Raw genomic sequence first — 23,876 nt, forward strand, 5'->3', positions numbered from 1 at the left:
ATCACCCAGGAGGAGCCCTTAACAAGTAGAAGGGCATTGATTCTGGTCTCATAAACAAAAGGAAGTCCTGTTTTAAAGGAAATGATCTTTAACCAAAAGAACTTAATTCCCAAGGGGAATGTGACAGCAAGCATTGATTAGGAAAGCCAACAGTTGTACCTTTCCTATAGGACAAGAAAGGAATAGTACATCCTATCTCATTTTGTGAAATCCAAAAATCAAGCAGAGGTCCTTGGCTCCTCTATTTCTGCCTCAGCTAAGAAACAGAATGTTGGAACATGTCCCCCTACACTCCACATTGTTAAATGTGGTCTTAGCCTTAGAAATCAAGAGCCAGAATTTTAAGGGGAAAAGAAATTCTGATCTTTCCATGTTAAAAAACCCAAAATGATATTCTTTGGTTACTGAACAGTAGATGTTTAGCTCTCAGTCCTACCTGTCTTCCCTGAATTCAGAAATCTTTACCCTTCCACTCATTTCTGACAATTCTTGCCAGGGTATGTGCTTGTTCTCATTCATTCTCATTCTCTCTCTCTCTCTCTCTCTCTCTCTCTCTCTCTCTCTCTCTCTCTCTCTCTCTCTCTCTCTCTCTCTCTCTCTCCATCCCTCTACCTTTCCCTCTCCACACACAAGCACACACACACATACACAGACAAACAGTGTTTTTCTTAGAACTCAGGGACTAGTAGCCAGGGAAGTATAGTCCAATCTATGAGCCCTTGTGAACAGAAAAGTGAAAATTAGCATTTTCTTAGGGTGCAGGAAAGTATATTTCAGTCCTCAGGCAGAGGTGACGGGAACCCTAATTGAAGAAAGACAAAATGATTTCTGTTAGCTATAGCTATATCAGCAGGAAACTAGGTTCCTGGGAGAAAGAGTAGATTATGAGCTGGGAAAGCCCCCACTCTCCCACATTTAGTTTGAGAATGTGAGAGGTTGAGAATCTTTCCTGGTCTCCAGCCTTTGGCTCAGTATTGGCGGGCACCATTCTAACAAAGGCAGCTTGCAGCTAGGCAGCATTGCCAGAGTGGAAAGAACACTGGACTGGGAGTCAAAAGACCTGGGTTCTAGTTCTGGCTCTGCCACTAACTAGTATGTGACCCTGGACAGGTCACTTCCCCCGATGAGCCTCTTCCAACTGTACAAGTCTAATCTTACTCTATCCTTCCATAGCTCTGTACTTTCAGAGACAGATACAGGGGGAGGGAAGGGACAGGAAAGGAGAAGCAAGTGGGAGCCTGTGGGCAGGAAAATCAGGATTCCACTTTCTCCTTCTTTTTGCTTTTTTTCAGAAAGGATGGGGTTCGGAATTTCTTTTTCTTCTTGGATGGAGACTTAGAGGGTGAGCCTTCTGGGGACATGGGACCACTGGTGACTGACTCAGTTTTTTCCTTGGAGGGATCCACGTCGGTATCCGTATTTGTAGTCATCTGGCTCAATCCTTTGCTGAGAGCTTCTTCTACTGTCTGATCTTCCTCTTTTCCATTGACCACTACCCCTTCTGGTATGGTCTTTTCAGATTCATCAGCAACTTTACTTGTCTCAGTCTTCTTAACACCTTCAAAAGAATAAAAAAAAAGACATGACTCATGAGATTTCACTCCATTCACTCCAACATGGTGACCAGGATACCTGCTGGGTGATAAGATACAAGTGCAACTTGGCATCCATTCCTGGTTTCCAAAGCACCCTACAGCCAGTGGGCAGCCTCACAACCCAAGGTGATTGTCTGGTCCCAGAAATGAGGATACTGAGAAATGGGGAAGGACATACTCCAGACCAAAATTTCTCACATTTTGGTAAAAGGGGACTGGGATATTGATGAGAGACTTGGCCATTATTCTTCTGAAGGAGGAGAAATGGCAACTGGCTTGCAAGGTGCTTAGGATCAAAGGAGTAAATCTTATCCATACCATGAGCCCCTTGCCATATATCCTTATGGTGAGAGAGTCCCTGAGAGAGAAATGACTTTAATTTTTGTTTATAAATTTACACATACCAGCCTAGAACAGCCAGTAAGGGGTTTAGCTAATGTCAGTAGGTAGTAGGGGACCATGCAGGTGATAGTTTTGATCCAAACCAGGACCAGCCCAATCTATGCCACTTTGCCTAGTTCAGGGCCTTTCCCACCAAGAAAAGAGGGAATGGACATAAGAGGAGCAACAGGAAAAGGGAGGGCACAGCCATGCATGCTTGAAAACAGCCCAGGGAATAGATGACATGATCAGAAAGGAGAATTCAATGACAAAGATGCCATTTTATGAATTTTAAAATATGCAAAAGAATTACATTTGTGTAAAAATTTCTGCCTCTTGGGGCTGAAACAACCCTCTAGGGGAAAAGAAAGATAGCAGAGAATAGACAGTGGCAGGTTTTTTTCATAGATTTTCCAATTCTTATTCTGGTGAAAAACAGAGAACACAGGTAAGGCTGTCTTTAAAACAGCAGGTGAACATTGATTAAGCACCCACTGTGTATGGAATGCTGTACAAGATGCTAGAGAAAGATATAAAGTTTAAAACTCAAAACATGATCTTTGCCCTCACAGAAGCTGCATTCTGGTTGGGGTGTAGATATAGATAGAAATAGATATTTGAAACAAATAATAAATTATGATAAATGCATTAGATTAGAGGGATGTGTTCCTTCCTAAGAAGATGAATGAAAAACTTCCTGAAGGACACACCATTTGAAATGAGCTTTGTTGGCTCCCCTAGGATTGTCAACAGGCTGAGAGGGAAAGGAGCGCATGCCAGTCATAGGAAACAGCATGAGTAAATGCTTGGTGGAGGGAGAACACATGACATATTTGGAGACAGAGGTGTCCAATTAATGCACAGAGTCCAGGAGGCAAGGAGAATGCAGAGTAAAACAGCAGAAATTGGGGGCAGACAATGGATATCTGCTCAAGACATGAGGCAAGAGGGACCTCAGAGATTATTTAGTGACTGTCCTCGTTTTACAAATGAAGGAAATAAGACAGAGGTTTCACCCTCTCCCACCCCCCCCAACCAATTTCCTCCTTCATTCCTCCTATGATGAGGTTGTTTTTCTTCTTTAGAAGAGTTTTTACACATGCCCTTGATCCCCCCAATTCCATCTTCAATAGCATATTGCCCCGTCATCTCCTTTTTTGCCCCTCAAATTTTTTCCTCTAATCTTCAATCTCTCTTTGTCTACCATTTATTCCCCTCTGCTAAAAACATGCCCACATATTTTTTAAAAACCCTCTAGATCCTACCATACCCGGCAGCTTTTACTATTTTATATTTCTCCTCTTTTCCATGGTTAAACTTCTTGAAAAGCTGGTTCCAATCAGTACGTATACTTCCTCCTTTCCATGCACTCTTCTATAACCTAGATGATAAGAGTTCTTAACTTTTTTTGTTTCATGGATACCTTTGGTAGTCTGCTAAAGCTTATGGAATCCTCAGAATAATATTATTAAGTGAATAACATAAAATACATAGGAAGGAAACATTTATATATGATTATCAAAATATTTTTAAAAAATCATGGATCCCAGGTTAAGAATTTCTGCTCTAGAGTCTGGTTTCTCACCTCATTCAAGTAGAAATTGTTTTCTCCAATTATTGTTAAAGCTTTGTTAAAGCTCTTCACAGCCTGACCCCTTTCTATTTTACTAATCTTCTTCTAATTTACTCTCTTTCACACATCCTGTGAACCAGCTATATACTGTCTTACTTGTAGTTCCTTGCACATGACATTCCATCCCCTGACTTGTCTTAAGACTCAGTTCTAGGACCATTTCTTCTAGATCTTTCTTGGTTCTCTCAGCTGCTAATGCTAGTAATGAGAGGGCCCCAGAATAGAAAGTTGCTTTTCCATCTAGTCTGTAATTATGTTAAATATCTAATTTATATAGGTTTTGCCTTTTCTTTGTTCCCCAGGGTTTGTCACAGTGCTTGGCACATATCATCACTTAAATGTTTCTTGATTGATATAAATAACCTTCCCAAAGTTATACAAATAATAAGCTGAAAACTCAGGATTTGAACCCAGGTCTTCTGACTCAGAAGCCATCCTCTTTCCATTACAATTGCTCCTTTACAAATGAGGACTAATATCAAAGGAACATAGAAATTTGAGTTGAACCTTAAAGGACATTTAGTCTAACCTAGTAGTGGACAGAAATACAGCCTCTATAACATCCAGGCTCTGCTTAATCATTTTCAATTGTATGGAACTCACTCAAGACAGCCAATATCACACTTAGAGATCTATCATCCTTCATTATCTTGAAGCAGAATCTTCTTTGTTGTAACTTCTGTCCACTGGTCTCTCTATGGCTGATCTCTGGACCCCTTTCTCACCACTGTGAAATCAGTAAAACAATTATCCTCAAATTCTTAAGTCAAGATGAATGAGTATTTAATCCTACAGATATTAAAGGACAGCAAGTTTATCAATTTTTTGATGAAATTCACTATAATAAAGCATCCTGAAAATGACTTTAAGATTATAGTATTAGGAATTAAAACAAAAGGTCCGTACCTGTACGCTATTGTTGTAGTCTAGAAACACCCCCCCACAGAAACACACACTTTTCTCCAGCTTACTTTCCTTATTAACAAACTTTCTATACCTAAGCCACACACCCTCCTTTCTAATTTATTAAGCACTTACTCTATCTGAAAACTATTCTTGGAACCACCTAAGCAAGAAATGTTCAATTTCCTATTGACCTTAGACTTGCCTGAGTAGGTTCCCCCTCTATAAAAACATGGGAGCCATCCTGATCCTCCAAGGTGCCTGAACTGCCCTGAAGAATGGAATGAAGAAAAACTTGGGAGTTCTAGTCAGTGAATGGCATTAATAATATTTGTTCTTCATTCTCAAAGAAGACCATGATATCAGGGAGGTGATGCCATAACATGAATTGGATTTGAGTGAGGGGCTGCTGTGCTAAGTCACCAGCCTCACTTTCTCCTCTGGAGCCATCTGAGCCTAGTGGTCAGATATGAATCAGGACGACTGGAGATGGCCCTAGATGAGAAGCAGTCAAGAATTAAGATACTTGCCCAAGGTCACACAGTCAAGGGTTGGAGGCAGGATTCAAATTTCTGTTCTCCTGACTCCAAGACCAGTGCTGTATGCATTGTACCACCTAGCTGGAACAACCTCTCCTAAGATCATTGTCAGTCAGGCAGTAAATGCTTATTAGGCACCTACTATGTGCTAATCACTGGAGTTGCAAAGAAAGGCAGAAGACAGTCCTTCAAGAAAGTCACAATCTAAAGGAGGAGACAACATGTACGACAGTATACAAAAATAGATACATACTGTAGAGGATAAACTGAAGATATTTCACAGAGATAAGGCACTAGCAATTAAGATATATCTTGTAGAAGATGGTTTTTAGTTGGGGCTAGAAGGAATCCAGGGAAGTGGGGAGTTGGAGATGAGTAGGGAGAGTATTTCATGCATGAGGATAGCTGGCAAAAATGCCCAGAACCTGGAGATGAAGTGTTTTATTTGAGGAATTGCCAGAATTTCAGTGTCACTGTATCATGGAGTGCAAGTGGAGCAGAGAGGTGTAAGATGTTAGAAGACTGGAGAGATAGGACAGAGGGGCAAGTTGTGAAAAGTTTTGAATGTCAAACAGAGGATTTTACATTTGATTTTAGAGGTGATAGTTTATAGAGTAAATTTAGAGTAATTTATAGAGTAGGGGATTGGCATGGTCAGATCTGAACTTTAGGAAGATTAGTTTGACAGCTGAATGGGGGAGAGACTTGATTCTACCATAGGCTATTGAGATAGTCTAGTTAGGAGCGGATAAGAATCTGTCCGAGGGTGGTGGCAGTGTCAGAGGAGAGATGGAGGTTAATATGAGAGATGTTTGAAGGTGAAATCAACATGTCTTGGGAAGAGATTAGTGATGGGAGTGAGAAATCAAGGAGGGCACCTAGGTTGTGAACCTGATGAATAGGAAGATAGTAATAAGAGGAAAATTTTTAAGTGGGCAGGGTTTGGGGCAAAAGATAATTAGTTCAGCTTTGGACTTGCTGAGGTTAAGAATGGGAATACTAGGGGCAGCTGGGTGGAGCAGTAGATAGAGCACAGGCCCTGAAGTCAGGAGGACCCAAGTTCAAGTCAGGGCTCAGACACATAATAATCACCTAGCTGTATAACCTTGGGCAAATCACTTAACCTCATTGCCTTGCAAAAAACAAACAAAAAAAAAAAAGAACGGGAATACTTTATTATTGTTTGAAGATCTTGGTGCTTGAATCTCCCTGAGGACATTCCTGATTCCATCTTTTCACTACTCTTCTTTGTTCTGATTTGGAGGTACCAGTCCAAGGGAAGAGGAGTGGATAGTTGTCCTTGTTTGGAAATGTTAGCTAATTGTCCAGATTTTGAAGGATAAATGTTACCCTAGTTTCTATCCATTTTGCTCCCCCCATTCCCCCTCTGGGTTCCTTTAGGCCTCTTCAATTAGTTTCCCTTTAAACACTCCAAATAAAAAGACCTATTGTGTTCAGCACTGACTGGCCTATGTGATTCTTTTTTTAAAAAAATTTTTTATTTATTTAAAGCAATGAGTTTAAGAGTGACTTGCCCAAGGTCACACAGCTAGGCAACTATTAAGTGTCCAGGGCTGGTGCTCTATTTATTGCACCACCTAGCCACCCCCATGCCTATGTGATTCTTATATGGAATTCTTGTACATTCTTAGATGCCCCAGCAATTGATTCCAATAGAAAATAACTAGATTGGCCAACTATTGACCTTCAGTAGAAAAGAGTAAGGAAGCATAAGTGGTTGTCTTGACTAGATTTATGTATGTAACTTTGTCATACTGTGGTTCTTTCCTCAATTTCAATATATTCTGTCATCCTTTGGGATGGAGAAGTTGACTGCAAGCTACCATGTTGCCTTTGGTTACTACAAGTGAGGCATAATTACTAAACTAGGTATCAAAAGTTTGGGTTCTAGTCTTGCCTTGACCACTAATTTAAAACTATAACATTTTAGATTTGGAAGAGACCTTCAAGGTCCATTTTGAACAGGTTTGTTGAATTAATTAAAATAAAACTAATTCAGTGGCCAACACAATGTTGGAATATTCTTCATAGCATCTTCATTAGTGACAGGAAACTCACTGTCTCATAGAGTCACTTCATTCCATTTTGGAATAGCTCAAATTGTCAAAATATTGCTTTATGTTGAACCTAAATCTACCTTTCTCTAAGTTATACCCATTGGCCCTAGTTCTGCCATCTAAAGACATGCAGAATAACCACAACCTACCTCTAATTTTTTTTCTAATCATCAAATGCCAGCCCTGCATATATTTGTAGAATGTAATCTCCCTAAGTCTTCTCTTTTCAGGGTAACATCCTCTCTTGTTTTTATCATTCCTCCTGTAACATAGTTTCAATCTCTTCATTAACTTTTAGAAAAGTCAATTTCTTTTCCTCTCCTTAAATGTCATGCCAAGAATTAGAAAGCATTTCAAATATTCTCTGACTGATGAAGAGTATAGTGGAGCCTTTATTTACCTTCTGGATTCTGGACACAATACTTTTCCTGGCTATGTATGAGTTTATAGTATAATTTTTTTTGGTTGCCAAGTGACAGGATTTGCTTATATTGGGTTTATAATCACCTAAAACTCCTCTATTATTTTCATGTTAACTGCTATTGTCTAGTCATGTTTACTAATTCTGTACTTGTAAAACTAATTTTTTAATATAAATGAAGTACTTTACATCTGTGCTTTTTGCATTTTATTTTGTTGGTTTTGACACATAATTCTTGGCTATTGAGATCTTTTTGAAACCTGATTTTGTCATCTAATGAATTAGTCATCGATCCCAGGATTCTTTCATCTTCAAAATTGATAAGGACAACATCTAAATCTGTATACAAATAATTTTAAGACTTATCTAAAACTAAGAAAAGGATATAGAAATCTCCTGTCAATATTATTACTTTCTTTGTCCTATTGAAGTAGTTTAATGAATTTAGATGTTAAGTCATTTGGAGTACGTAAGTTTAATATTGATATTCACTTGTTGTCTTTTAGCCCAATGTAACTTTGTCATTATTTTTCACATTGTAAATATTTGGTTTTGCTTTTGTGAATTTGCTTGTTGCATAGTAATTTTTTTTGTTTCTAGCCCTTCATTTTTATTCTGCATAGATCTTTTTTGGAGGTTTATTTTCTTATTTGTAAGATAGGGACCATCTCTGCTTGATAGGGTTGTTGTGGTGATTGAATGAGACAAAAGTGGTGAAGCAATGTATGTAGTAGATGAGAGAAGTCAGAGTACCTGAATTCAAATCTTGCTTCTGACATTTACTATATTTATGATCTTTAGGTATGTAACTTCTGACCTCTGAGCTTATTTTTCTATTTATAACATGAGGATGGAGTGGACTTAGAGTAGATGAACTCTAAGGTCCCTTTCAGTTTTAAATTTATGTTCTTAATGTGGGCATGCTTTTGAAAAGTTAAAAGAGCAACATCAATAAAAATAATATATTTGTCTTACTCTCCCCTATTAGATTATGAACAGATAAAAGTAGTGTATAATCCCCCTGAAGTGAAGGATCTTATGATTTCTAAGTTTTTAAAAATTTTCCCTGGAATCTATGGCAGTTTTCTGCACAAAAATGAATGAATGCATGACTTTTCAGAGGCTGAAAAGATAAAAACCCTTCCCTCCATCATAATTAATTACAAATTAATTGAGGTTCCCAACCTTCCTTATTGTTCATTGTGATCTTTAATCATAAATATCTATTCTGTATCTAAATATAGTTTTTAAATATCTAAATCTAAATATTAGTATCTAAATATTCTATGTACAATTCCTAGTTGGCCCACCTTCTCCATAAATTTTTCCTATGCCAAAGGGTTAGAATTAAAGGGTTTGTTCCAACTGGGGAAAAATATCATCCAGTCTTCTATATCCTTTCTACTTGTCTAGATTCTAACTTTTCTTCAAGTTTCAGCTCAAGTCCTTTCTCATTCTTGAGGCTTTATGTGATTTCTCTACTCTTCAGTATTCACTCTGGTAGTATAATGTTATTTGGAGTCAGAAGATATAGAGTTAAGTCCTGGCTTATCTATTTATGTGATTTTCACTTTCTTCATCTGTAAAAAGAAGGAATTCGATAAAATTATCTCTTTAGAACATTTTAGTTCTATCTTCTGTAACTGCAGCTTTTTCTGTCAGTAATATATTTGTACTGAGTATGTACTATTTTATATACATGTTATATATACAAATATATTGTACCTATGTGACATATACCATACATGTATACATATATAGAAAGAGAGAGAGAGAATTCTCTGGAGACTGTGATTGTATGGTGCCATAAAATTTATAGGAGCCCAATAAGGATTTGTTTGATAAGAACTTATGATGAGGATGAGGAGGAAGAATAGGAAGAGCTTATTCTAAGAATCTGACATTTTCTACAGTGGATGCTGGAAGGCCAATAGAAAAGGACTGAATAGAAGATTCTCTTTTTTTCTGACATAACCCTAGCTTCTATATCAGTCATGAGAGTAAAATAGTTAAATTTCCTTCTCCATCCTGACTGTACATGCAGAGTTCATATATCTGGTATCATTGCTTTCCTAAGAAGTCATCAGAGGAACTTGGGTCAGGACTCCATATGTTAGCTTGTCCAAAAACCAATTTCTCTTGGCCCTGAGTTTGACTAGGAGAGGCAACACTCAAGTGGGTGCCTTATATGCACTTTATTGTCATAGAGGGTACCCAGATCACTGAGAGATTAACTGAATTGCCCCAGAGTCACACATCTAGTATCTCTCAAAAGTGAGACTGAATTTGGGTTTTCTTGCCTTTGAGGCCACTTCTCTGTCAAGTAGCCCAGGCTGCTTTTAGTGCCACACAGAGGAAGCACTTCAACGGTTTTCTTTTTTCATTCCATCCTCGATCCTGCCCACTGGGGAGCTGTACAAGTTAAGAGGGCTCTCAGAGCAAGTTCCCATTGCTGATGACTGCAGCCCTTTGCCCACCAGTCCCATGAGAAGGAATAGCTTTGCCACAGATGGGCACATAATCCTACATTTTCCATCAATGTCTTGGTTTTTTGCAGTGTTTGATGGAGATGCTGTTGGCATAAAACTATCATGGGTCCTGTTGCATAAGCTCCCTCCTAAGGAGGTTTGGAAAGAAGGATTGGGAAACCAGCTCCTGGCCAGTCATTGGAAGGAGTTGGTACTCTGAAGACCAGTCTACATCTATAAGGAATTATGCCATTCCTTCTTCTTTTACCCTGTCCTGATCCAGGGAGCACAAACTGAGCAGCCATCTCCATTTTCTTTCTGAATATCTTTTCTTCACCCTCTGGTTTCCACAAAGTGACTTACAAGTACTCTAGTGAGTTTAATTGAAAGCCAGAACAGGCCAGTGCCAAATCTTATGTAGTAGCTATAATAGCTCCAAGGATTCCTTGACTTCGATTTGGTGTCTTAGGGTAGGTGTTAGGTTTCCTAGAACTGGCCCAGGGTTTCAGGGTATGGGTTATAGGATATCCAGAGAGCAGCATTCTCCAAGATTTGGCTGTTTCAAAGCAGGGAGAATTCAGCAGTTATTCCTGCCACTGGGACTCCCACCCTGGAAAAGGGAGACCAGTGTATAAGTGTCCCTGAAGGAGGCCAGATTCATAAGGTACAGCTTAATTTGATCATTTATCTCCCATCCAGGGTGTTCCCCTTCATACAGACACATGGAAAGGGGTGGGGTGGGGGGAATGCAGAGGGATGTCCTTTTGCTTTCACTGAGTTCAGTAGCTATGGTTCCTGTTAGTCGCCAAAGAAAGTCCTCCCTCCCCGGCACAAGGGTAGGTACAGTTAGTAAACAGCCTCTCTATACTTACTTACTACATAGACAAGTATTCAGAATCAGAGGTAATTCCTTTGATGAAAGCACAGATGGGAAGAGAAAGGAAGAGGTTGTGGAGACAAATTGGACAACACCACAATGAGACACAAAGGAGAACAACAAAAATCACTAAACATCGACTTTCTTGTCTCTGGCTCAGAAAGATGCTCTTTTTGTGACTTTCTTCTCTCATTCTTAAATATGTACACTCAGGAAAGCTGTTGATTTAAGGGATAAAAGAGACCTAGGCAGAAGAACTGAATTAAAATATACCCCCATTTCATAGTGGACACTTATAAAAATGTTATTAAAATGTGAAAAGAGTGCTTTACTTGTAGTCAGGAGCCATAGTCTCAGTTTAGCTCTGCTATTTGCTGCTATCTGTGCATTTTAGAAAGTTACACTCCCATGTAGAACATCAGTTTCCTTATATGTAAAATGGTAATTTCTGAGATCTTGTCTAGCTTTAATAGCCTGTGATTCTGTGAACCTTGTTCTTAACACTACTAAAGATACTTTTCTTAGGAGAATATGAAGTGTTCATATTTTGAAAGGAGCAAACCACATTAGTGATAAGTTTTTGGCAGAGAAATGGATACCAACATACATATTATTCCATGTAATATAAATAAAACAAGTATAATATAGTATTTTTAAAATAATTATATTATTTGTCAAGGATCCATATAATAGAGTACTGTTCTGGAGTCTAAAGACCTGGATTCAAATCCTGCCCTGATGTTTACAACATCTGTGATTTAGGGATGAAGCTATTGGAATTTCTTAGGCATTAGCTTCTGGATCTGTAAAATGAGAAAGTTGAACTAGATTTTTTTTCTTTTTGCTCTAAAGTCTATGACTTTATGATTTTAACCAGAATTCCAACCCATCTCTCCAACCCATTGTTTTGAATGCTCAAAGTTTATGTAAGCTCATCCTGTTCACACAGTTCCTGAGAGTGACTGCAAGTCTGGTATCTCTCCACTGCATCACATTGTATAAAGTCTGTGATCTTATATTTTGCCTTATATAATAATAATAGCTAGCATTTATGTGGTTCTTTAGGGTTTGCAAGGTGCTTTACAAATCTGATCTCATTTAATCCTCATAATGACTACTGGGAGAGAGGTGCTATCATTGTCTCCATTTTACAAATGAGGAAACTGAGGTAGGCAAAGGTTAAGTAACTTGCCTGGGATCCCATAACTAGTAAGTATCTGGGGACAAATTTGTATTAGGTATCCTGATTCCAGGTCCAACACTCTATTCACCACCTAAATGTATTTATCAACAGTGTTATGTGTTGGGCAAGAAAATAATACTCTTACACTGCTTATTGTAACAACAGACCCATAGCTTAAAAGTGCCCTAAGACTTTTGGTATACCTTATGTACATATTCACAAAAGCACAATACATACATATACATATATATATATATATACATATATATATACACATGCATGCATATAAATGTGAGCATCTATGTATATATATATGTATAAACACACATAATATATGCATATGTTTTTGATAGGACTTTTAAATGTTATGACATTTAGTGATCATAATGATCTTTTATAGAAAGTAGGGTAGGTATTATTGTCTCCATTTGATAGATGAAGAAATTGAGACACAGAGAGGCAGGGTGACTTGCCTAAGATAATACAGTTAATAAAATGTCAGAACTAGAACCAGAATCTAAGTGCTCTGAATTTTCTTTCCAGGTTGATTTCTTCCAAAATTCTCTAGGATGAATGAATGACTTAATATTGATTTAACTAATATTTGAAATTGAGTTGTTGTTATAAGTCAAACATTCATTTGCTTATTATTCTAGAAGGAATTAAAATGGAAGAGGGGTTGAATATAGATTTCAGGAAGAAGCTCTTCATTGATAAGATATTTAAAATGATTTTCTATGTAGTTTGTGGACTCTTCCTAGAGATCAGGTTAATAACATAATCACAATTATATTGCACTTAAAAGGTTTACAAGCTACTTTCTTCACAAAAACCTTTTGAGATAGGTAGTCTATTTTTACACAGAGGGAAATGAGATTCAGAGAGCACTTAAGAGTTCTGCCCTCAGGCACACAACTAGTATATGTTGAAACTAGGATTGAGACATGGGTCTTCTCACTCCCAAACCAGTGGCTCTTTGCACTACATCATGCTCTTTATTTGAAATGTTTTAGTCTTATGTGGACAACCAAATGTTAGACATTGTTTACATGTAAGAATTCATTCCAAACTGTAGTGATAGCTTACTTAAAGTTAGAAACATTCTTTGACTATGGGATTTTTCTTTTATACAAAATGCATTCTCAATCTATCATGATAGCTTGCAAATAGTAGAGATACATACTTGGCAATCTGTATTTTTGTTCATTGGGGAAATGGGAGGGGAGGTAGAATATTACTTTTCCTATTCCTTATCCATTCATTAATAATATATACATCTGTACCATCTTTCATGCAACGACTTTCTTTGATCAAATGAACACACTTCCCTTTTAACCTACTCTCTTTGAACTTAACTCACCCTCTGAAGACTTGGATGGGGAAAGAGCAGGACTCTTTGCTTCTGTTTTGGATGGACTCTTCACTGGAGAAACAGGAACAGACTTCAAAGGAGAGCTAGGCTCTCCAGCTGTTGTTTCTTTCTCACCTGTGAACATAGAAAACTACTTGTGAATACTAGAGAATGGCAAAAAAGGTCAAGCATCTAGAGATGGTACAAAGGAATCATTTCTTGGTGCTACCAGGTCCAACCAGGAGTTTGCTTTTTTGTTATCTCTGGAGAAGCTATTAGAAAGCTCCTTAGCTGGATTCTGTCTCTTGCATCATTTATAACCTAGTCAGTTGAGCTCCATTGGTAAAGTCTATTGCTGCTGATGTTCATTCATTCACTAACCATTTGTCCAATGTCCAGTGTATTCAGGGCCTAACTGTGGAATAGTAGAAGACCATAAGTATAGCATAGTGGGTCAAACTAGAAACAATATAGTGTCATGGAATCAGAGGCTCTGGGTTCAAAACTGAATTCTACTTCTTAGAACCACAGGAGTGAGAGTTGGAGGGGCTCTTAGAGATTATCTACTCCAGGACTACATACCTCACTTCATTTATTTTTACAAATCACAGGAGCTAATTTTTTTTTACATTTTTATTTACAATAAAGTTTTATTTAAAAATGTAAAAAAAAACATTTTTAGCTTGGAGGTAGTTTGCTGACCCCTTATCTACTCCAACTCATTTTATAGAGGAGTAAAAGATTTTCGCCAAACCACACTGGTAATACTGTATTTCCCCGAAAAATAAGATTGTGTTTTATATTAATTTTTGCACCAAAAGACCCATTAGGGCTTTTTTTCAGGAGATGTCTTAATTTTTTTTCATTTATAGTGATCTACATTTATTCATTCATGTAGAAAAATCTATTTTATATATTAATGTCAATAATATTATTTATTATGTAATTCTATCTTAATATTAGTATTTTATAATTCAATACATCTGTCATATGTTGCAATAGATGTATGATCAACAAGTTTAATGGGGGCTTATTTTGGGAATAGGGATTATAGTATAAGCATCCTGAAAAAAATCATGATAGGGCTTATTTTTGGAGAAATAGGGTAGTATCACAATCAATGTAACATAAAACATACCTTGATACTTATACTATATGTGTGACTTTGGACAAGTAATTTTCCTTCTTTGGGCTTTATGTTCCTCTTCTATCAAACAACTGATTGGACAAGATGACCTCCAAAGTCCTATGTGAGTTCTATAGAACTATAATCCTGTAATGTAACCCAGTCTTCTATCTCTGAAGTTACTCACTTTATGGGTGAACATAATTATCCTTTATGATATTAATGTCATAATTTATGACATTTTGTGAATTTATGACATTAATGTGAAAAGTTTATAGAGTCATAGAATTTTAGTGCTGGAATGGGCCTCAGCAGGACTTTATTCCAACCCATACACCTAAAATAATACCTCCTACTACATAAGTGACAAGTGACCATCCAACTTTGCTTGAAAGCCCTCATTGAGGGAGAACCACTTCCTTTCTCCTGTAGCAAACTCTTTCACTGATGGATATCTCTAATATTAGAAAGATTTTCATTGGATTGGGCCCAAATTTATCTTCCTTGTAGGGTCAGATGGAGCAAATCTACTCTATTTACCTCCAAACTTAAATGTTATTAACTTCCTGTAATAAACAGAGTAGATTCATCATTCATATGTTTAAGTCCCTCATTGACTTGGAACTTTTTCCTCATTTTTGATTAATATCTCTCTTCCTTGTATGAGATATGAAGGTGGAATTGGTAAAACAGAAGTTTTCTGCAGTCTCTTGAGTCAATTTAGGCTCAGACTTCCAGCTTCAAGAAAAAACATTATGCCAACTCAAATTCAGTTTGCTGAAGAAAAAGACTGTAAAAAAGCTGGTTGAGAGGAACTGGTGGTCTCCATCCTTACTATACCAGAGATCTGAGATCTGAGATTCTCTCTTATTTGAGCTGAGTCATCTCACTCCAAATGGGAGAGTTCCTTCACTCTGTATTGTTTAGCATATCTTCTATGTATTCTCTCTTTGATTTGTTTTGCTGCCAACTTGAATAAATGATTTTCTTTATTATATATGTCCTTTGTAGAACTGGTATTTGGTGAGAAAGGAGTTAAACTTTGAATATAAAGTTTAAGGCTTTCTCTCACCATTAATGTACAATGATCTGAACTTTAGATTGAACCCAAAAACTAATTAGAGTAATAATATTTAAAGGAGCAAATAAATAAAATGGGAAACCCTCTCTCTGAGGAGAGTAGGGTGGCCTCTGACCTCAGCCAAGCAGGTCTTCCTCTCTTGATAGAAATTAAAGTCTCCTGTGGAGAAGGGTGAGGGGATAAAAGGCTAGAGAAGTCTATTCTCCCTCCCTTTGAGTCAAGCCACAATCCACCTATCCAATGTTAAATGTGAGACAGCTACTGCTACTCAAAATTTGTAAAAAATCTTTAATGTGCCTATTTGTTAATGTGCCCACCTTTACCATCTCTTCATATATTTCCTGGCCTATTAAGTGCTCAGAACCTCAGAAGGGTCAGTCAGCAAATCTTTAGAATCTCCTGCTTGCCTAGCCCTGAACAAGGAAAAGCAGAGCATTTTTCCCATCTAGGGAAAATCATGACATAAGACAAGCCCAGGAAATGGCTAGAGAACAATATAAAACACCTAAAAGCCAAGGATTATACTGCTTCACTTAATGTTCTCTATATACTGTATTCCCTCTTTCACCCAAGTCCCCATCATATCTGGGGTGCCTGCCTCTTTCACCTGCACAATTTGGAATCCACCAGCTCCCTACAAAAAACTTTCTTGTTCTCTTAAAGTACACTCTTACAACCAGTCCCAAATCCAGGAACCAAGGAGGTACTTAATAAAATACCCAATAAATTGAATAAATTATGTCAAAGAGAAGACAGACTAGTGTAACTTAGAATAGTTGTAGAAGGCTTCATGAAGGAAGCTAGACTTAGAAAATCTGGAATCATAGAAATGGGAAGGGGTTTCAGAGACCATCTTCTTTTAGCCTTTAGCTCAACAGGAATTCTGTTCACAATATTCTCCAAAATAAGGAGTTGAAATAGATGACCTCTAAGGTACTCTAGTTTTGTTTGTATGTATGTATGTATATATGTGTATATACGTATATATGTATATACACACACATAGAAACACAAAGATACAAATATAGGCACATATATATGTATATATACAGATGTAGATATGTAGCTATATATGTACATATAAATGCATAATGAATATATGTGTATAGTCATCTAGGTATAAATTATATGGAAAGTGATCATTTGGTTTCCACTTGGAGACCTCTGGTGGAAGGGAATTCACTATTATCTCATGAAATAACCTATTTCTTTTTTAGATAGCTTTGTCTTAAGTCTTTTCTTACTTGTCTTCCAGGTTCTTCTATCCATTCCTTTTAGTTTTACCCTACAGGGACAAGCAAAACATGCTTATCTCTTTTATGGATGACAGCCCTCCAGATATGAGATTTGAACTCGGATTTGGAGGATGTTTGGGGACATATTGGAGGAAAAGTGTATGCAAGATCACAAAATAAGTGTCTGTGCATTCAAGTATTGTTGAGAAATAGAGGGACATTAGATTGGATAAAGACTTTTACAATATTTATATAGTGCTTTAAGGTTTGTAAAGTGCTTTACAAATATCTTGTTTTATCTTTGCAAGAACTCTAGTAGACAAGTATTATTATTATTATTATTATTATTATTATTATTTTAAGGATGAAGAAACTGAGGCAGATATAGGTTAAGCAACTTTCCAGCAAAATATCTGAGACCACATTTGAACTTGGGTCTTCCTGACTCCAAGTCCAACATTCTATCTTCTACATCATCTGGGTGTCAGACTAAGGAGTTTGGCTTTATAATGAGTGGCAACAGTGAATTGCTTTAGATTTTATGTATTATGTGTTTTAAGAAAAGTAATCTGGAATGATTGAGATGAATGGAAGAAAATGGAAGCAGTGAGAATAATTAGGGAAGTTAGAATCAGAATAATGGAGTCTTGTTGTTGGAAAGAACCCTCAGAGGGTTTTTTTTTTTTGGTTCAACCTCAGTCAGAAATGTGAGTTCTTACTACAGCTTCCCTATCAATTGGTCACTACTTTTCTGTTTGAACAGTTCTTTCAATGGGGATTTACTACCCGATAAGGCAAAATAATCCCCCTTTGGATTGAATTAATTATTGGGTCTAAATTTTTGAGTTCTTATTCTTTTTTAAAAAATATTTTATTTATTCTTCTAACTACAATGGTAGTTTTCAACAATCATTTTTTGTCAGGGTTCTGAGTTTCATATTTTCTCCTTCCCTCTCTTCCCTACCCCCTCTCCCTGGAAAACAATCTATTAATAGCCTATACATGTATAACCATGCTAAGCATAGATCCATATTAACTATGTTGTAGAGTTTATTCTTAATGAACTAAAAATTACTTCCCTATGACTTCCACTCATTGGTTCTAATTTTGCTCTCTGAGTCAAGCAAGTTAGTCTTTACCATGATAGATCTTCAAAGTATTTGAGTATTCCCTTTAAGTCTTTTCTTCTCTAGACTAAACACCTCCATTTGTAAAACTGTTATTTGCATGGAATCATTTTGCATTCCCTATCTGTCTTGGTCATTTTCCTCTGGGTATGTTCCAGCTTTTCAATATTCCTTCTAAAATGATATATAGAAGTAAATTAACACTGGAGCTGGGATCTGACTAGATTAGAATACAGTGTAATTATCACCTCTCATTATGGATGCCACTTCTCTTAGTGCAGCCTAAGCTCATATTATTTTATCTGCCATGTCATACTGTTAACACAAGGAAACTGAAATATACTAAAACCCCAGGGTTTCCCCTGCCCCTCCATGGGGAGCTATTGTCTAGCTTCTGCATTTTAATAATTCATTTTTCTGAACCTAAATTGTGGGATTTTATATTTAGTACTATTAAATATATTTTCTTATATTTGATTCACTGTACATATCTTTTGAGGCTCAATTCTGTCATCTAAAATAGTTTTTGTCTATTTTATTTTTCATCATCTTTTCATCTGCAAATTTTCTAATAGTAAGGAAAAATGAGTCCAGGAGGAAGGTTTCACCTTCACAGAGTATAATTCGGTATGAGAGATTCCTCTTAGACTTCATTCAAAGGACTCTCATTACTTAAATGTATCATAAAATCTTGATTTTTCAAAACTAGTTCCTTCAGATTTTTAAGGCAAGGACAGAGAGAATTCAGGGAATATTAGAGCTGGAAGAGATTTTAGAAAGCTATACTTGAACTGAACAGGATTGTAGAGATCATCTTATTCAAAGATCTTATGTTATGAATGAAAAGTCACAGAGTGGGAGTAAGTATTCATACAACAAGTACATAGCAAAGCCAAGACTAGGACTCACATATCTAGAACTCTCAGACTGGCCTTTCCATACCATATTGCCTTTCCCTTGTTCCAAAGAATTTTGAACTGTATTAAAGAAGGTCATGTTGACTTTATATTGCAAGCTTTCCTTCAGTCAAACCTATTCCTCTGGTCTCACAACAGAATAAAGTGATGAAAGAGGTAGAGAGGACACAGCATCCTCTTAGCAGCTCAGCAGATCTTTGTAACATTTGTATAACTGAGCAGAAGGCAATATGTGATCAGCACAGGAATAAAGCGACACCTTTTGATGGAACAGTCTTTCTTTAAAAACAATGCCAGGTATCTGAGTGAAGAGGAAATTCTTCTCTGAGCTGGAAGGGAAAGATGGGAGGATATATGAAGAGACAGGATATAGACTGGCTTCAATCAGGGGTGAGGCCATTCTTAAGAAGTAAGGGTGTATGTTAGGAAAAATTGGGATGGGACATGAAATTTTTTTCACTTGGGGAAAATTGTGTTAGGATTGGTGGTTTGGAGGAAAGTTGAATCCTAGAGTATGGTCATGGTGGGAGAAGGGACAGTTCAGATCTTGCCCTTATGAGGGTTACAAAGGAAGGCATAGAGCCCAGTGAAGACTTAACGAGATGAAATATGGGAACAGTAGTTATTATGGAACTTCCAAGTCAGGAAGCAATGTCTCCAATGTTCAAAAGGAAGTGGGTCTCTCTGGATCTTGGCATGGAACCCTGTTTACCCCATGCTAGTTTCCACTCTGTCATAATTAGTCACTGCAACATGGGAGCTGTTGTAGGAGGTATTAAATACATATTAGCTGTTGTATAAACTGCAAAATAGGTGATATAAACACCTGAACAATAAACAGCCACCTCTCAGGTGATTGTCACCCTTATGAATTCTTGATCCTATCTACCCTAAGATCTATTAATGTAAAAGGAAAACTCTGCTTTACTCATTCATTTGAATATGAACATTTGTTCAACAAAATAAGGAGGGTTAGGGGTTGACAGTTTTTTTCATCATTTTTTACATCCCAATTCTGGAAGTCAAAACCAGATGGAGCACAGAATGTCCTGCACAGAGTAGTACTCCAAGACAGGCTGGATGCATTTGCCAGCTTCACTGGTGGTTTCAAAGAGGTAGCAGGCCAGACTCTCCCTGACCCTCTGGTCCCCCCATTCTTCCCTCTCTATAAAGATTGCAAAAAGCAAAGCTTACTGAACCTTAGTGACAATAACCACACAACAATAATCATATTACCTATTGTGGTGTTAAACAGTTTACAAACGTTTGATCACCTTTCAAATTCTGGCCTTCACAAGTACAATTTTACAAGGAGTTCTTTCTATAGTTTCTACTGCCTTTAGAAAGCCCCTCATCCTACTTCTCGGGGGTTCCCAGTGCTCCCATCCACTACATCCATCTCTGTACTTTGGTTCACACCATTGCCGGGAAATTCTAGGATTTAGAGGTAAAAGAGACCTTAGGAATTAAATAGTTCAACCTCTAATTTTACTTGTGGGAAACTGAGACTCGGAGAAGTTCATAAATGATTTGCCTAAAGCACATAGGCAGTAAGCACCTCTTATTTCTGGTACTCATTTTAGCATTTATCATTATTCATTCCATATGTGCATGTTTTATTTATATAATGGAATTATAAACTTTTTGAGAATAGAAGCTGAGTCTCATTTGCATTTATAATCCTTACCTCCTAGCTTTTCTTCAAGGATTTGCAATTTCATCTGAGGAGAACAGTCCTGCTTTGGTAGTAGCACTTCCTTTTCCTTCTACCCTTTTAACACACACACACACACACACACACACACACATGCAAGCTGTGAGCCTTTCTATAAGCTAAGCTAAGAAAGGCTTTTGATGATATATCATTGAACTATTGCCAGAATAATACTTGAAATTTTTCCATTTTGAAGAGTACCCACTAGATATTAAGCTCCATTGGCACAACCTTCAAGAGTTCAGAGTCCTCTCTGCATGCTACATCGGGCTCCTGAGGTACTGGCTGGAGGAGGGGTTACCCTTTCTGAAAAGTAGCTTTGATAAAATACCTGTTGGATTGGACATGTGTGCTTAGGATATGACCCTAACTTTATTTCAGTTTATCATGAAATTTACTGGATCATGTCACCTGCTTAGCCTCTGGTCAGTTCCTAGGGACTATTGGGCCTCTCCATTTTCCTTGCAGCAGAACCTTCCAAAATGTGTTCTTTTCCCTAATTAGAATGTGAGTTTATTGAGAGCAGTAACTATCTCATTTTTCTTTTTGTATTTCAAACACTCAATTATAGTATATAGCAAATGTTTTAAAATGCCTTTTTACTTCATTTAGTGATTTTTTTTTAGGTTTTTTACAAGGCAAATGGGGTTAAGTGTCATGATTTTTTTTGAAGGTTTTGGCAGGCAAATCTAGGGCAGCTGAATGGCACAATGGATATAATGCCCTGGCCTGGAGTCAACTTAACCCTGTTTGCCTCAGTTTCCTTATCTGTAAAATGAATTGGAGAAGAAAATGGCAAACCACTCCAGTATCTTTGCCAAGAAAACCCTAATGGTTTTAAAAAGAAATGACTGAACAACAACAAATTCTAAATTTACCCTAAATCAATATTTTCCAAACCATTTTGACCAGCTAACATTTAGGAGGACTTGAATGATATATTGATAAAAATCTAAATATTGACTCAGTTGGGTTAGGAATATGGATTGTTATAGAGATAAAGATGGAAGATGGACCAGGAAATTTTGTAGCAAAAATAGATTAAACCTCTTTATACATCTAAGAGGGAAGGCATGATGTAGTATATAGAGAACTGAATTTGGAGATAGGGGGACAATATTTATGCATTGAGTCCTGTTTCTGACACATCCTCAGGAACATCACTTAACCTCTTCGAATACTCTAGATAAAGGTGTCAAATACTCAGCTGGTTGCTTCCTACAGTCTTTAATACCCCCAATCCAATCCTGAACAGATTGAAATATAGCTCCTATGTGATCTTAATGTGTTGATGTACTAATAGATTAAATAAATTTATAAAATGTGTATTTTTCTAAGTCAACATGTGACTCACAGGGATCCATATGAATAGTTTAGTGACCTTTGTTTCTGTTTGCATTTGACAAGACTTCTCTAGGCTAGTCTCTGAGATTAAAAAGTTACAGTTCTAATATCTATCCAAAATTTGCCTCATGTTATGTATCTTTAGACAGCATTTCACCTTTCACATTTTAGATGGGAAACTACCAATAACATCAGACTTATAAGGTTCCACTCTATTTCACTGGAATCCCCATATAGTATGGGAACCTAGGGCTCAGTGGAGCACACTCAGACCCATAATATTCTGAATGGTTAAACCATCCTAAGTAATGGCTCCTGGACATGATAAATTGGTTAGTTCTCTTGTGGCATTTGGGTACCAGGTGCTCTGAGTTTTCCATCACCATCTGTTTCTGTACTTCTATAAAAAACTTCCCCAGTGAGGCAGAAAGATGAATCACCTTTCTGGAAACAGACTATAGAAAAGGAAGGTATTGAGATCAGTGCTGACTACTAAAGGGGTTAGGAAGGAGTAAAAAAATATTAAAAAAAAAAACCCTGTGACATTTAATTGGGAAAAAGAGGCAGAATGTTTTTCTCAGAGTTAATTGCATTATTTTGGATTTGGGGTGCTGACCAGTGAGATACCAGTAGCAGTGGTTTAATGAGTAGTGATCTAATGCGAAGTATAATGGACCAAGAGGTAGAAGATATGCTTGGTTTTCTTCTTCCTTCTATTAATCATTAGATTCTTGATTTTAAGCACTCAATGATCTCTTTGGGCCTTTGTGTCCTCCTCTATGTAAACACAAGGGGATTGAATTCTAACATCTTGAAGTTCCTTTCTAACTCTGATATTGTGTTTTGTATCTGAGAGTTCTTTTCTAGATGGAATATAAGTTCTTTGGGTGCAGGGGTTGTTTCATTTTTGTCACTATCTTTATAAACTAGCATAAATTAAGTGCTTAAATGATGATTAAATGTTAATTGATTTTTTACTCTGACATTCTAGGTTAAATATGTTGAGATTCCTTCCAATCGTCACATTCTTTGCCCTATAATATAGAATTTCATCAGTTCTGACATTCTATGTTCTAGAATTCCTTTCAACTCTATTACTATACTTTGTATTCTCTAGGGTTCTGTCCAACTCTGACATTAATATGGTCTACATCTAATGTTCCTTTCAGCTATAACATCTTAAATTCTATATTTTAAGATCTCTTGGTTTTTTGAGCTTAGTGGATGAAAATTTCTTAATGTTCTAACATTCAGTATCCCAAGATTCCATTCAGCTAACATTCTTTATTTTTATGGACAGCATGCCGTATATGTATTCTTCAGTGCTTATAAACTAAACATAGCCCCTCTCCTCTTTATCCTCCTCCTCTTCCTTGTTATCCTTCTCTTCCTCTTCCTCCTTCTCCTTCTCCTCTTCCCTTCATCTGATCTGCCAGGAATCAAAGAAACAAATAAAATAGTGCCCCTCAGTCATCTCAACGAGAAAGAGGGAGCAGCTGCATTAGGGTAGGTTAACCTAATTAAGGAAGAATATCCTGATAATGAAGGGTTGCCAGTTTCATGAATGAATGACAAGGACTGTAGTATCTTTTTCTGGAACAGGATAGAATCTCTGTTTCCAGAAATGACTTGAATGTTTTTCCCCATCTGAGGTGGTGTGTGGGTAAAGGACTAATACTATAAATAACACTTCCAAAAGCTTTTCACATCCATTTGGAAAATCACTCTTCTATATGAATCTTGGTTTTTTCATTTATAAGATTATATTAGACTAGATAAAGTCTAAGGTCACTTCAAGCTTTCTAAAGTCTCATTTTAACCTTATAAAAGGATAAAGGGATAAATGGGAGGGTTTAGTGTGCCCATTTGATAAATGAGCAAGCTAAAGCTAGGGATGAAGTGA

General features: G+C 37.0%; 1 protein-coding gene across 6 annotated transcripts in view; it reads right to left on the reverse strand.

Annotated features, from left to right (window-relative positions):
* Positions 1–524: 524 nt before the first annotated feature.
* ADD2 (adducin 2) overlaps positions 525–23,876 on the reverse strand; it is a 167,037-nt gene continuing 143,685 nt past the window's right edge. For 4 of the 6 annotated variants that reach the window (XM_074208398.1, XM_074208383.1, XM_074208390.1 and 1 more), the window contains 2 exons: positions 13,439–13,564; positions 525–1,558 (listed from right to left, as the gene is read on the reverse strand). In XM_074208398.1, the coding sequence (XP_074064499.1) occupies positions 1,254–1,558; positions 13,439–13,564 (431 nt within the window). In that variant the 3' untranslated portion in view covers positions 525–1,253. Of the gene's footprint in view, positions 1,559–13,438; positions 13,565–23,242; positions 23,403–23,876 lie in introns of those variants that run through there. The other 2 variants (XM_074208409.1, XM_074208415.1) reach the window with 2 other exon arrangements.

Source organism: Macrotis lagotis, chromosome 1 (assembly GCF_037893015.1).
Source record: "Macrotis lagotis isolate mMagLag1 chromosome 1, bilby.v1.9.chrom.fasta, whole genome shotgun sequence".
Taxonomy (NCBI): domain Eukaryota; kingdom Metazoa; phylum Chordata; class Mammalia; order Peramelemorphia; family Peramelidae; genus Macrotis; species Macrotis lagotis.